This window comes from Aquarana catesbeiana, linkage group LG02 (assembly GCF_042186555.1).
Source record: "Aquarana catesbeiana isolate 2022-GZ linkage group LG02, ASM4218655v1, whole genome shotgun sequence".
Lineage (NCBI taxonomy): Eukaryota > Metazoa > Chordata > Amphibia > Anura > Ranidae > Aquarana > Aquarana catesbeiana.
The window spans coordinates 401,359,630-401,375,673 of record NC_133325.1 but is presented as its reverse complement, the minus strand read 5'-3'; the positions used below and the strand labels follow the sequence as shown (position 1 = coordinate 401,375,673).

The following is a 16,044-nucleotide window of genomic DNA, read 5'->3' as shown; positions in this document are numbered from 1 at the left end:
AGGACTATTGCACAGCAGTCCTGGTTTTAATCAGAAGGCTTTCATTTTTGCCAGATTCACTCTTCAGCCTTTAGTCTTCAGCACTATATTTTGCAATTACTGCACTTATAAGCTTCTGATGACAGGTTTACCATTTTATACACAAAAAGGGGGTTTCACCCCTGTAAGGCGAAATACCTAAGGAACAAGTAATGCCCACCTTGGCCAGTATGTTTACATGGCAGCGTAGCAATCCTAGATATTGGGGTAAAGGAAACCGTGGGGGAGTTTATCAACTTTCCCACACAGTAAGGTAGTACAGATTATGATATCGATTTAAAATAAGATTGCAGCTTGGCCCTCTGCCTGAGCAATGGCAGTTTCTATGTTTCTGTGCTGGCTCATTCCTTGTATACTAGTCAGCCCTGGATCTGGCACAAAGGCTGCAATTAATACAGGCAGCACGGCCTAGCTCTGACACATGCATGTACAACAAAAACAAATACCACTTCCTGATTTCACAAATGTGAGGCAGAAAAGAACAGTGGGAGAGCAAAACGAGAAAGCAACGTCTCTAATAAATTGCAGCAGGGAATTTACACTCCAGTAAATTAAGCCACAGCTCAATCTCGTGCAAGATCTCATTATTCTTTATAATGTTGAGCTGCTGGAATCACTAAACCTAAAGCTTTTGTCTACTGTTCTATCTACCTACTTTAGAATAAATGGCTCTATATTATTAAGCTGTGTTTTGTACTTTGACTAGTGCTTCTGGATGTGGATTTCGATCATTTGGGTGTAAAGGAATGATTTGCATGGGTCTGTCCACTGTCCCGAAATGAGAAATAACCCTACAATTCTTAGGATATGTCATGGATTGAGACATGTGACGTCTAAGAAGGCTTTACTGAGCTATCAAATGTAGTGCTCCACTTGTGAAATCTTCCACCGTGAAAATGTTTTTTCTTAAAAGCTTACCAGAACGTCATTATGTAAATATCTCCCTGTGGCTCTGGTCCTCCACAATGCCCCAGATATCCACAGGTTCCACTCCCAGATATAATGGGGTATCACGTGTTCAAAAACAAATAAGCTCAGTGTGAAATCCTTTTTAAAATTGCACTTCTTAAACTAAATATGCACTCACATAGGTTCAGTGGTAACAGCACTTCATATACAATGTGGCCAGCATCCAACATGGAGAAAGTCTGATTGGCATGCGTGATGCAATGCCCTTAATAAGAAAAATTCGAAATGCCATTCAAGTGGACAGGGTCTTTTAGTGCAACTTAAAGGGCAAAATTAAACATACACAATTCCTTAAAATTACATGCTTGGGGGATGCCTTAACGGTACACATGAAGTTACAGGAAACAATAGTTTAACCATTTAATGGGACATTTAAATAAAAAACACTTGGGGTTCTTGTATGAATTTTAATAAGACCCTTATTTAAGCATGGGGCCTCAGTGAGTAGGAAAGGGGGGGCATCGAGTGAGTGCTCTCCCCCCCCCCTTTTTCTGAACCACACCAGGCCATATCCCTTTCACCAGTGAGAGAGTACCTTGCAAGGGTACCTTTTTGTCCTGATGTTGAGGAGAAAAGGGCCTTCTTCTCACATCAGTTCAGGATGTGGGTTTTTGCCAGGGTTTGGGGGGGGGGGTGCGGTGTTCATCACCTGCATTTGCTTTGCCACCACGCTCTACCTCGTTTAATCATAAAATTGTTTTACATTTATTGAGAAAATGTAAAACAATCTCTAAATGGCGTCCATGCTGAGCTGGCGACGCCCTGTGCCTTCAGTGCAGAAGAGCAGCCGTTCGGCACAGGACTCGGAAGTTGTGGAGGTCACTGAAGTATATCGGTGTCTACTACGTTAATTTCAAGCTTCCAGGCGGATCCACGGGTATGGCATATACATAGTTACATTGGCTCTAGCTGAAATTTATTCTTTAAAAATTAAAGTGTAATGTTGATTGAAGTGTTCAGACTACAGTACACATTTGTACAGCTTATTATTAGTTAACTGGCTTTTACTCACAGTAAATCCAAAGATGGCATAAAATCAGGGTCGTCTGTTAATTTGCCTAAAGTAAAAATAGTCCCCATAGCAACAATTCAGAATTAAACTGGTTTCTTTCCAGTAGAACATCCTTTAACTATTTTGCCCTGGAGGAACCCTTGATAACGTTTAAGATCCTGGGAAACCCCTGACAGTATTTTCTTCTTTACAGCTTATATTGCATTTGTGTGTTCAATATGATACCACAAAAAATGTGTGTGTGTGTGTGTGTGTGTATATATACAGTGTATGTGGACATAACAAGAAAATGAATAAGAAGAAAATAAGACATCCATGCTGTGAACATAATATTGCATCTGCTGACACCAATGTTGAGGGTTTTTACTGCACTCACTGATACCAATGATGGGGGTTATTGTGTCCACAGATACCAATTCTGGGGGTTATTGTACTCCAACTTCTTCAGTGTGCATTGTAATGTAAAAAAAAACGTAACTGGAGTTACGTTTGGGCATTGCAGTGCATTATAGTCCATTCCTTTTGAATGGGCTACCTAACGTGAAGCAGTGCACCTCATTGCATGAAAATGGACTGCTATTGTGCGGCCTTTGGGAAGTGTTGGGCGGGGAGGGGGCGCCACACTTGAGGCCCACTGTAATTTTCTGTTCTAAGTTCTGTACATCCACCACCCAGGGGAGAAGATTAAATACACTTACCAGAAGGTAGCATCAATCAGGCATGTGATATCAAAGCTCTGGATAGCGAGTGGTGCAATTCTTCTTCCTCCTCTTCAGCTGAGCCATCTCAGGCAACCTCGACTGGGCATGTGAGAATATGGATCAGGATGGCAATGTCCCAGAGGCTTGTATAGAGCCAAGCTCCAGAAAAAGCCACCCCCCGCATGAAAAAAAAGCCCTCCTGACTCACTCACATATTCAATTGGCGGCTTGCTGTAGCGCGGCACTTATGGACTGTATGGAACGTACTTAACTGGGTAGGGTAGAGGGACAGGCGCCCCCATAGAGCGGCCAGTGACTGGCTACGCCCTCCTGCGCGCTCTTCTAAGCACGTTTGTCATGCTCGGCTCTTCGTCCTGTCAGTGCATGATGAATGAACGGCAGCCAGGGGTGATAACGGCGGTGACTGAAGGGTGGCCCGGGGTGACAGTGCAGTGACAGAGTGGCATCATCATCATCCATGGACGAGCAGAGCGCCGAGCACCCCCCTCCTTCTGAGGAGGACTTGCTGGAGATGATGGAGATGAGCTTCACTGACCTGGATGAGAAGCCTGAGGACAGGTATGAATAAAGTGTTCCGTGCAGCAAATGTATTAAACAAACTTTGCAGTATATTAATTTTCACTCAATATGCACTGTTTAATGAGTTTGCATTGATTTCAGCATGTGCAAAGTGTTCCATGCATGCTAAAATCAATGCAAACTCATTAAACAGTGCATATTCAGTGAAAACTAATGTACTGAAAAGTGCTCAGTGCTATAATCCATACGCAATTAATATACAACTAGTAAGCTGTGATGTTGATGAGACCGCGCTGGTGGGGACTGATGAGGCTGCGCTAGTGGGGACTGATGAGGCTGCGCTGGTGGCCACTAATATGCTTCATGTTAATATTGTTAATATTGTTAAAGTTGTTTAATATTTATTTTTGGATCTTAATTCTGCATAAAACATTTAACAGTATAATTTCATGAGATAATTTAAGATCGGACTTACGGGCGGGGCAGGGTAGGGGTTGGGTGGGGCAAGTGGTGGCGAGTAACTCGTAAGGCCTGGCTAGTCGCTGAGGACTTGAAATTTTGAGGCCTGCATTGTACATTCACATCAGCCCCTACCCTCAAGGAGCTTCCAAATAGGCACTTGGTACCCACTTTTAATGGAGAAAAAGGTGGAGCCTAAATGGGCGGCACAGTGGTGTGGTGGTAGCACTCTCGCCTAGCAGTAAGAAGGGTCGCTGGTTCGAATCCCAACCACGACACTACCTGCCTGGAGTTTGCATGTTCTCCCTGTGTCTGCGTGGGTTTCCTCCGGGTACTCCGGTTTCCTCCCACACTCCAAAGACATGCTGGTAGGTTAATTGGATCCTGTCAAAATTGTCCCTAGTATGTATGAATGTGAGTTAGGGACCTTAGATTGTAAGCTCCTTGAGGGTAGGGACTGATGTGAATGTATAATATATATGTAAAGCGCTGCGTAAATTGACGGCGCTATATAAGTACCTGAAATAAATAAATAAATAAATAAAGGGGAAGGGGTGTGGTTTACAGATGACAGGGCAGGTCTTAAACAGAAAGGGGTGTGGCCTTAGCAGGAAGGGGTGGGTCATATTTAAATTAAGGGGTGCTCGAGTTTAGTTAGGCCTAGGGCAGCACAAAACCTGAATACACCACTGATGGCCACATGTCATTATGTTGTATACAGGTTTGTTTAATTATTATTGCGCAGTGCATGGATGTGGACTCAGTTGAAGTCTTTGCCCGATTGATTCTACCTGCTATTTAATCTTCTCCCCTGGGTGGTGGATGCACACACGGTGGTGACTCCTCCAGGCTACTTTCATACTGAGGCATTTTTTCAGGCGCTAAATGGATAAAAATAGCGCCTGTGCTTTCACACTGGAGCTGTACTTTTTTTCCCATCCTGCAAGTGGCATCTTTGCGGCGTTGCGGTGAATACACCACTCCTAAATCGCCCCTGGCTTTGAAATCAATGGCCAGCGCTAGTAGCCAAAAAAGGTTTGATAGCACCCGCAAAGCATCGGCGCTACCTTTTTCGCCCACTAGCGGGGGTTAAAAAGGCCCCACTAGTGGCCAAAAGCACCGCTAAAACGACGGTAAAGCGCCACTTAATATAGCAGCGCTTTACCGCTGACGCCCCCCGCCCCAGTGTGAAAGTGCTCTTACTCCTACACTCCTGGATTCCTTCCCATCAATATATACTAATGGATTAATGTTTTAATCACCAATGGGACTATACTACCAATGTTGATTTACAGTTTGCACAGTGCACTTTATTTAGAGACACTATCAATCAGATGATGGTGTTAGGGCCAGTTCACACCACATGCAGTCCAGTGCATTTTTTTTCTGCAAAGTAGGTTTACTGGAAAGTAGGTTATATGGTTTTCAGTGGCATAGTTCACACCAGTGCTTGCAGTTCCAGTGCGTTCCAGTTCCAGAGAAAAAAGTAGAACATGTTGTATTTTACCTGCACTGGACTGTACTGGAACGCTGTAAAACACATCAAAAACGCACTGGAACACACATGTCCTTAAGGATAAGAAAAAAAGATGGGGGGGTGCACTGGAATGCACCAAAACGCATCAAAAACGCGCATGCAGAAAAGCATCTGCAACGCATCCAGACTGCGTTTCTATGGTGTGAACTGGCCCTTATGCCCTGTACACACAGTCGGATTTTCTGATGGAAAATGTGTGATAGGACCTTGTTGTCGGAAATTCCGACCATGTGTGGGCTCCATCACACATTTTCCATCGGAATTTCCGACATTTCCGACAATTTGAGAGCTTGCTATAAAATTTTCCGACAACAAAATCCATTGTCGGAAATTCCGATCGTGTGTACACAAATCCGACCCACAAAGTGCCACGCATGCTCAGAATAAATAAAGAGATGAAAGCTATTGGCTACTGCCCCGTTTATAGTCCCAACGTACGTGTTTTACGTCACCGCGTTTAGAACGATCGGATTTTCCAACAACTTTGTGTGACCGTGTGTATGCAAGACAAGTTTGAGCCAACATCCGTCGGAAAAAATCCATGGATTTTGTTGTCCAAATGTCCGATCAATGTCCGACCGCGTGTACAGGGCATTAGAGTTTTTTGTATATGCTATTCACAATGTATTTTGTATATCACAGTATTTTGCTATGTCAATACTGAACATTTGATTCTTAGCGCTGCACTGTTTTCACTTTATTCATTCACACAATTTTTGTTAAGATTGTAGTGCTGGCTGCTATTGTTTTTTGTGTATAGTGCAGTATTTTTATATTTAATTCCACGTTAATATATTTAGGACACCTTTTTAGTGCACAGATTTTCTAGTACTTTGCCCATTATATAATATATATTATCTCACAAAAGTGAGTACACCCCTCACATTTTTGTAAATATTTTATTATATCTTTTCATGTGACAACACTGAAGAAATTACACTTTCCTACAATGTAAAGCAGTGAGTGTACAGATTGTATAACAGTGTAAATTTGCTGTCCCCTCAAAATAACTCAACACACAGCCATTAATGTCTAAACCGCTGGCAACAAAAGTGAGTACACCCCTAAGTGAAAATGTCCAAAATGGACCCAAAGTGTCAATATTTTGTGTGGCTACCATTATTTTCCAAAGGGGTGTTATTTAATAAATGTTATTTTATTAAATAAACCCCCTTTTTTATGACTTAATTCACCACGGGAGATTTGTTCCTTATTTCATGTCTGACCTGGATGCGTGTGGCCATTTCTTTTGGAAAATTCACCGGAGGTAATACAGGGCTTGCCGAGGCGAATCTTCGGATATATTCCAATCTTCCAAAGTTGATATGATCTCCATAATAGGGATCATCTTCATCTGGTGAGTAGGCTAAGTGCTTGGTGTTGGAGGATTCCTACAGTCACCTCTTCTTACTGGAAAATATTTGAGCCTTTTTGAACTTGAATTATATTGGTTATTTGGACACTATTGATTGTGTTTTTTGTTTTTTTGTTTTTTTTTTAAATGTTGATTTCTTATTAAGTTGATGACGATATGTATTTGATCACAGTTTCATGTACACTTATGATTGATCGTATGACCAGTCTTCCATTGGAGTGAATTCGGTGCTTATACAGCTTTCTTTGCACTATTTGCACTTTATATTAAGGTATTAACCGATAGGGAGAGCGGTTCACCACACATATATTTTTCACAATCTATATCCTTAGTCTGCTTGTCTTCAGCAAACTGTTTGCAGGCTTTCTTGTGCATCATCTTTAGAAGAGGCTTCCTTCTGGGATGACAGCCATGCAGACCAATTTGATGCAGTGTGCGGTGTATGGTCTGAGCACTGACAGGCTGACCTTCCCCCCACCCCTTCAACCTCTGCAGCAATTCTGGCAGCACTGATACGTCTATTTCCCAAAGACAACCTCTGGATATGATGCTGAGCACGTGCATTCAACTTATTTGGACGATCGTGGTGAGGCCTGTTCTGAGTGGAACCTGTCCTGTTAAACTGCTGTATGGTCTTGGCAGCTCAGTTTCAGGATCTTTTTTTCAGATCCTCAGGGAGTTCTTTGCCATGAGGTGCCATGTTGAACTTCCAGTGACCAGCATGAGAGAGAGAGAGCGATAACACCAAAATAACACAACGCACCTGCTCCCCATTCACACCTGAGACCTTGTAACACTAAGGAGTCACATGACATCAGGGAGGGAAAATGGCTAATTGTGCCATTTACATGTTGGCATTCATGTTTCCCTCAATGAACTGTAGCTCCCCAGTGTCCGCAGCACTCATGCAGCCCCAGACCATGGCACTCCCACCACCGTGCTTGACTGTAGGCTAGACACACTTGTCTTTGTACGCCTCACCTGTTTGCCGCCACATACCCTTGACACCATCTGAACCAAATAAGTTTACCTTGATCTCATCAGACCACAGGACATGGTTCCAGTAATCCATGTCCTTAGTCTGTTTGTCTTCAGCAAACTGCAGGCTTTCTTGTGTATCATCTTTAGAAGAGGCTTCCTTCTGGGACAACAGCCATGCAGACCAATTTGATGTAGTGTGCGGCGTATGGTCTGAGCACTGACAGGCTGACCCCCACCTCTTCAACCTCTCCAGCAATGCTGGCAGCACTCATACGTCTATTAAGACAACTTCTGGATATGACGCTGAGCATGTGCACTCACCTTCTTTGGTCGACCATGGCGAGGCCTGTTCTGAGTGGAACCTGTCCTGCTAAACCGCTGTATGGTCTTGGCCACCGTGCTGCATTTTAGTTTCAGGGTCTTGGCAATCTTCTTATAGCCTAGGCCAGTGATGGCAAACCTTGGCACCCCAGAGGTTTTGGAACTACATTTGCCATGATGCTATTGCACTCTACAGTGTGGTTGAGCATCATGGTAAATGTAGTTCCAAAACATCTGGAGTGCCAAAGTTCGCCATCACTGGCCTAGGCCATCTTTATGTAGAGCAACAATTCTTTTTTTTTTCAGATCCTCATATAGTTCTTTGCCATGAGGTGCCATGTTGAACTTCCAGTGACCAGTATGAGAGAGTGAGAGCGATCACACCAAATTTAAACACCTGTTCCCCATTCACATCTGAGACCTTGTAACACTAACGATTCACATGACATCGGGAAGGGAAAATGGCTAATTGGGCCCAATTTGGACATTTTCACTTGGGAGTGTACTCACTTTTGTTACCAGCGGTTTAGACATTTTAATGGTTGTGTGTTGAGTTATTTTGAGGGGACAACACATTTACACTGTTATACAAGCTGTACACTCACTACTTTACATTGTAGCAAAGTGTAATTTCTTCAGTGTTGTTGTCACATAAAAAGATATAATAAAATATTTACAAAAATGTGAGAGGTGTACTCACTTTTGTGAGATACGGCTTGTGTGTGTGTGTGTGTGTACATGTAATGTGTATAATAAATATATAATATTTATAATATATTTTATGAGTCTAATCCACCATTAGATATTTAATAACTGATATAGTGTGAACTTGAACAATTAATGAAATTGACTGTTACCATTTTCTCGCATTTTGTCGCAAACATTTTGTTTTGTGTTTTCTTGGGAACTGGAACTCCATGGGTCAGGGATTTTGGTTTAGCTTGTAGTTTGGACTCTGCACCATGGAACGAGGTTGAGTTGTTTTTGTTGTAAACTGGGATATTTCTAGAGTGTCATTCATAAACTTCATAAAATGCACTTGGTTGGCCAGTGTTATCGTGAAAGTCATTGGACAGCTCATAGTCATGATGTGCAGTGCCAATCAGAGTGACTCTGTACCTAGTCATTTCTGTGAACCAATAACCGCCATCACAGTAGTAGTGTTTACAAACATTCATCCCTTCACAGCAAAGAAAGGTTCCCTTCCCCTGTTGTAAAAAGACGTTTGTAAACATAGCAAGAAGGAGGACTGGCAGATAAAAGGTGAAGGTGGGGGTCATACCACCTCTGATGATGGGATTTTTTTTTTTAAGTGCCACTGACCACCAATAAAATATGAGATTGTTTTTTTTTGTTTAAGTTGGAAAGGGGGTTTTACATCACCACTGACCACCAATGATTGTAGGATCTTTCTTATAGGTAAATGTAAGCAAACCTACATTTTTTGTTTTGTTTGCTTATATTCCGGAAAGATTAAAAACCTAGTAGTTATTAAATAGCACCAAAAGAAAGCTCTGTCTGGGTCCAGTGTTGCATGACTGAGTAACTGTTAGCCAGACTATCACAGCCCTAAAAACTGGAAATTGCCTGGTAACGAGTGTATACAGGCTTGTATTAATGTGGTTATTGCAAAACTTGCATCGCCTTGGTATTCCGTGCAAAACTCCGCTCTGCATTTATGTTCAGTGCAAAATGCATTCTGCAGTGGTGCTCAGTGCCAAACTGGACAGAGCACGTCAGAAACTGCATATATAACAAGTTATAATAAGTAATTAATTATAATAACTGGGCCTAAAGACCATGATTACGTCAATTTAGATATTATGATTTCAATTTGTATTCCTAAAATTAGAAGAAAAAATAGCAACAAATTACTTGTGTTGTGTTGTATTGTATTGTGTAGTGGTGTTTTTTTTTTTTTTTAATGGAAAATCGTGCAAAAATAGCTTGATTGTGGCAGCTATATAAAACAATTTATTGCGCTTAGTGTTAGATAAATTGATACACACATATATATCTTATACAATCCCAATAAGTGATGATATAAGGTGCTCGTGCCTAGTAACGTATCCGTGTGCAGATGTGCTCAGACTGGGTGCCCCACATGGATGTGCACTCACCCCTAGGAGTTGACCACCTATCTCTAGTGGTGGTCATTAAAGCGTGTGGGGATACCCCTGTAGAAGTCTGTTGGCTCATGTCTCATATAGATGGATGGAAATGACAGAAATCCTCATTGTGCAGTGCTGTTATAAACTATTTATTTTGTTAAAAACAATATAAAATTTCCACTCGCATTCAAGGTGCTTAACGTCCTGGCAGCCGGCGTGTATAGCAGGTGATTATGTTATGGCGTAATCGGCCCACTCATGGATAACACCGCTCTTGGCGTTTGGCTCTATTCCCGGGTGTTCATATGGGCGGAAGTATGTCGCGATGACGCGGTAAAACCTCAACGCGTTTCAACCAATCATAGGGCCATCATCAGGAAGTTCTGATTGTGGCAGCTAACAGCAAGATAGGTGATGGTGAGATAGTAGTATAGTTTAGGACCCATTCACACCATCACAGTGCGTTTTCAGGTTTAGATGCAGTTGTTGCTCTGTGTTGTGGTGTCCAGGAAAACCTTCTTCCACAGGGGTAAAAACATACCTATAATGTGCTGCGCCACATTAGTACAGTACAAAAGTTTAAGTGCAGTGTAATGAGCTATTTTAGGCCAGGGAGAGGCTGTTTATCATTTGCTTGGACTGCTATCCAAAAATTAGCCTTGTTTATGTGTATGAATACTTCTCTCTAGGCCTAGACGTTTCCCTCAGAGGTCTTCATTTCTTATAAGCCTGTTAATCATTTTACTTCTGTCAGTTTGAATTTTGCTGACAGCTTTTAGAATCTACACAAGCCAAGAAATGACAGATTATATTTAGGTAAATTTTGACATGTATTGACAGCTTTTACCCATCTGCTGAATCCTTTTTGTTTTCAGTGTCCTAAATGATTTCCAGACCGTTAGAAGAAAATTGATATAATGGCAACCGTACACTTGACAGGAAATAACAGAAGAGGGGCCCACACAAAAACATAATTTGATCATAAATCGTCTTCATTTTTGAAGTCTTATGCCGCGTACACACGGTCGGACTTTTCGGCTACAAAAGTCCGACAGCCTGTCCGACAGACTTTCGATGGACTTTTGGCGGACTTGCGGCAGACTTTCTAATGAACGGACTTGCCTACATACGATCACACAAAAAAGTCCGACGGATTTGTACGTGATGACGTACACCGGACTAAAATAAGGAAGTTGATAGCCAGTAGCCAATAGCTGCCCTAGCGTGGGTTTTTGTCCGTCTAGCATACAGACGAGCGGATTTCTGGGTCCGGCGTAGTTACGACGTAAAGATTTGAAGCATGTTTCAAATCTAAAGTCTGTCAGATTTGCGGCTGGAAAAGTCCGCTGAAAGTCCGGGAAAGCCCACACACGATCGGATTGTCAGCCGTATTTCGTCCATCGGACTTTTGTAGACGAAAAGTCCGACCGTGTGTACGCGGCATTATTTTTAGATGTCTTCCTCTGTTGATGAAGCATTCCAGACTTTAGAATAGATTCTGCCATAATGCCTGCTTTTTTTTTTTTTTTTTTTTTTTTTTTTAGGGGTTTCATAACTATTAAATAGTAAATATAATTTCAGAGCCTTAATAAACAGAGTAGTTTGGTTTTGTGGTTAGCATTGCTAGCCACAAGTCTTGGTCCACGGTATAAAGTCTGTGTTTGCATATATTTTCTCAGGACTCTGGTGTTTTTTTTGTTTTTTTTTTTGCCCTTCAAAAGTATTAGTTGATTATTTATTTGCTTTAGACCTTAATTAGCAAACATGTGCCTGTTGATACAAATAGATTCTGTCTATTTATAAATACTGCCATGATTAGTGGTTAATGGTGGTGTGTTGCATATTGTACATTATACTGAATTTGAAGCAGTCTGGAGTATTTCATGTGAGCACAGTGTACAGTATAGAGGGGGCAGTCTACCATTCACGCCAACACACCATCAAATGCAACACACTCAGCATGTCACCATGAACCCCAATATCGGCACACAATACCATGCACCCCGTATGCTCCACTCGATTCCCACACATCACCTGCCTGACCCTACTAGTGTTGACCCCCCCTTTTGCATGTGAGAGGATGTAGATGGGGGCTACCTGTCACTCCCTGGGTTTTGGCTTTTAATATAGCTATGAGATTAACCTTTGTGTTTTCAAGACTGAGATTGGTAACATGAAAATATAAACTCCACTGAGCCATGTGAATTGTACACTGGTCTCTATGTATATGTTAGTGCTGTATATACTGTTTACTAATAATGATAATTGTGAAAATATATTGTAGCCCCACAAATGATGTTTTGATACCTTTTGAACCTTTTATCTAAAATCCATTTTATTTTTTTTTTTTTATTTTTTTCAGGTGATTGCACTGGATCTGGAGGCACTGGATCTGGAGGCACTGTATCAAACATTAGTGTATTCTTCAGTGTGTGGAGCCTGCCCCCACACCCATAACCTGCCAAACCACGGCCTTTACCTGCGTGTTCCGGTGTTTCCCGTGCGACCCGTCCTGCGGTAGCGCCTCGTGGGCCACTCCAGAATTTACTCAGCGCTCAGTGGCCCCAATGGTGAAAATGACAAGGTCCAAAACATTTCAGGCATACCTCCCCTCTTGCCACAGAACGTACAGTTGCATCCATTGCAGAGCTCATCTTGCAAATCACGATGAGCTCATTTCAAAGGTAAGATGCCCTACTTTTCAACTTCCAAGCTAAAACTATTGTTTTCTCCTTTTGTTTGTAGTCCTAGATGCTTATAGAGAAATTAAAGCAGAACTAAACCCATCAATTTAACAGGTTCAAAAATTCCAATATAGCTGTCACATTGGTTGTGCTCTTGGCCAAACTGGTAAACCATCAAATGACTGATGTCATACGTGCATTATCATGGCAGTTGAAGATCAAACAGAGGCTAAGATGGCCGCTTCCTTGGCTGAAAACGATAGGGGGGTTTAGTTCCGCTTTGAGAGGTAGAAAACCTTACCTACGAAGTGTTCTTTTAGCAGCAAACCATACAAATGAAAATACAAGAACTTTCACAGAAATTCCTATTCTTTTTGTACATTTATATTTGTTTTCTAGGTGTAGCAGAAACTCAGAAAAGTAACAGGTAGCTTGGCTTTGTTTCAAAGTTGGATTCTTATCTGGTTGTCTCCAGACTGTCTTGAGTCAAAAATTGTCCACATTCAACCTCTGAATTCTCTAAAACCTGAGAATTCCTCACATGCATACTACTAGAAGGCACACGTCTTTATTTTGCCAACTTACTGGCTAAGGCTCTGTTTCCACTAGTGCGACTTTTCATGCGACTTGGGACTGAAAAGTCGCATGACAAATTGTTTCCCATGATTTCCAATGAGTACCGTTCATATCTGTGCGACTTCAAGTCGCAGCGACTTCAAAGTAGTCCCTGCACTACTTTGGTCCCACTTTGATGCGACTTGAGGTCCATAGATACAGGCATTGCTTCAAATCGCGGTAAAAAGTCGCGGTAAAATCGCGACAAAATCGCGCGACTTTGGGGACGCACTAGTGGAAACATAGCCTTACTCTTACTTTATCTTCCCTGTCAGTGTCTAGGCCAAAATTCTTTCCCTTGGCTAAGATTTCTAAAAGGTCTGGGTCACTGGTGGTAGAAAGTCACGGAGATGGAAGTTTGTTTTTATAAATCACAGTTCTGTCTTATTTAAATTTAAATCTTAAAAAAAGAACAATACATTTTTATAGTAAACCTGACAGTCTGTGTAAACTATAACACTAGAATATATTACCTGGTTTCTCATTGTTCTGGTAGATACTATTGGCTTTTTGCAGCTTACCCATAACTTTCTCTGGCAACACCTGAACAGGACACGCATGCAATATGCAGATATGAGTTTGCTTTAAGATGGAATTAACATATAGATGTACATTTCAGTTGTTATCGTTTCAGTCTATACTACCTCATTCAACCGTCACATACATTCATTCATAGTGCACTACATTTTTTGGGGGTTTCTCGTTATAAACTTACCAGAAATTATGTTTCTATAATTGACCTAAGATATATTATTAAACTGGAGGTGTTAAACTTTCTGTTCAAAGTGATCCTAACCAATCCTAATAACAGCCTAAGATGACAAGAGTGCTGTGGTGAAGGCATCTCCATCCCTGTGGTGCATCTTGGGCTGTATGAACCCCAGCATCTATTTAAGTCAAGATAAACCCCCTCCTTCATTGCCAAGAGCTGCCTTCTTTCATTCAGTTATGAAAATGTGGAGCTTCTACTGCGCGCTTAAGCTTTGATATTTGACAGTTGAATGACAGGAATGGGCATAGTGCCAGGAGGAGGCATAGATTTATCTTGACTTGTAGGACCCTTATACAGCCTCAGCCTAGGTTAAAAGGAGCTCCATGTTGACATCCAGTCAGGATTTTTAACCTAGTAGGTACATCTTAAAATAACTAAACAAAGTTTCTAGAAAGTATCTCCTACATTCAGCTCCTTCCCCTCTGCTGCCACTCTCCTTACCACTATTGCCCACAAATATCGGCTGTCAAAATGACAGCCAAAAATCGCTATGTATTACACAGCAAGTGGAGCTGTCAAAATGCAGCCACTCCTGTATAAAATGATAGTTGCACTTAGTCTGGTGATTTTACTTTTATATATATTGCAGCTAAGCAATACAATTTGATCACCTCTCCACCCTAAGCCTATGACTGGGCAATAAAGGAAAAGCAGCAGATTTAGTGGTTGTTAAGTTAGTTATTACAATTACTGGCAGCCCCTCTCTAATAACAAGATATACTGTGCAGTGTTTTTGTTTTCTTAAATCGTGCAGCTAAATTCCTTCTTTCATGTTGCCAGTGTGCGGTCACGTGACCGCCCACCGATCTCCTTCCTTGATCTGAGGACTACAGCATGAGGGGCTGAGATTCCCCTCTGATGTCAGGCGGGAGGTCACATGACCGCACACCGGCGATGTGAAAGAAGGTATTTAGCTGCATGATTTAGAAAAAACAAAGACATTGCACTGTATATTTTGTTATTACAGAGGGGCTGTCTGTAATTGTAATCACTGTAACAGTGGCCGGTGGGGAGGAGCTGGCTTACAGACTAGCAACTGACAGGCAGAGAGGGAGGGGGAGAGACTTTAAATACAGTGGGATGACGGAGGCACGTAAACTGACCCCGGTATCATGGATCAGCAGCCATGAATACCGTGGTCAGCACACACAGGGAGACACAGGAACAGGCAGTATGAACCAGTCGCATCATACAATGGGACAAATTACACAGCACAAGCACAGTGCTGTTTTAACATGCTTTAAAGAAATAGGATCCCTTTTTTTTTTTTTTTTTCTCTTTCTGCCAACATGTTACTTGTCAGCACATGTGTATGCTCACAGTGTGATAGGGTCCTAATGCTGGACCCCCCCCCCTTAGTTCTGTTGTACAGGGGATTTACAACAGGCTCATATTAAATGAGATTTGGGTACCACTATTCACATACATTTTTTATTAAATTAAATGCAATAAAGGAGGAGTTTGGGGTTTTATAAAAATACAACAAACCTTTATCCTCCCCTCTATGCTGCAGCATTGGTGCATTCTTGTTGAATGGAAAAACAAATAATCCTCAAGGTCATTCATAAATGCTGCAAGTATTGTGGCAAATATCCTTGCAGAGTCTAACCTGCCTTTGTTCTGTAGATACAGAGATCAGCCATTGTACCAAGTTCCTCAACCTGAAGTGGGAGGGTCAGCCTGCTATAATGTAGTCCACTGTGTAAATGTACTGCCAGTATGCCTCCAAAGATATAAGGCTCAAGGCTCAAACTGTGTGCCTCAAGCTCTATGCAGGCTTCCTCTATAAACAGAACTATAGAGGGTTGTGTCTTGATCCTGAGAATATGACACATGTCCTCCATCCTTCCTTTTTTTTTTTCAAAAAATAAAAGAATTGCCATCCACAGGGATTTGGCAAGCAAACCCCTTGCTTGCTCAAGATATAT

At 41.8% G+C, this 16,044-nt stretch overlaps 1 protein-coding gene across 2 annotated transcripts in view; it reads left to right on the top strand.

The window, feature by feature from the left end:
* YPEL2 (yippee like 2) overlaps positions 1-16,044 on the top strand; it is a 113,357-nt gene that overhangs the window by 33,879 nt on the left and 63,434 nt on the right. For both annotated transcript variants that reach the window (XM_073615274.1, XM_073615275.1), the window contains one exon: positions 12,408-12,729. In XM_073615274.1, coding sequence (XP_073471375.1) covers positions 12,613-12,729 — 117 coding nt within the window. In that variant the 5' untranslated portion in view covers positions 12,408-12,612. The remainder of the gene's footprint in view (positions 1-12,407; positions 12,730-16,044) is intronic.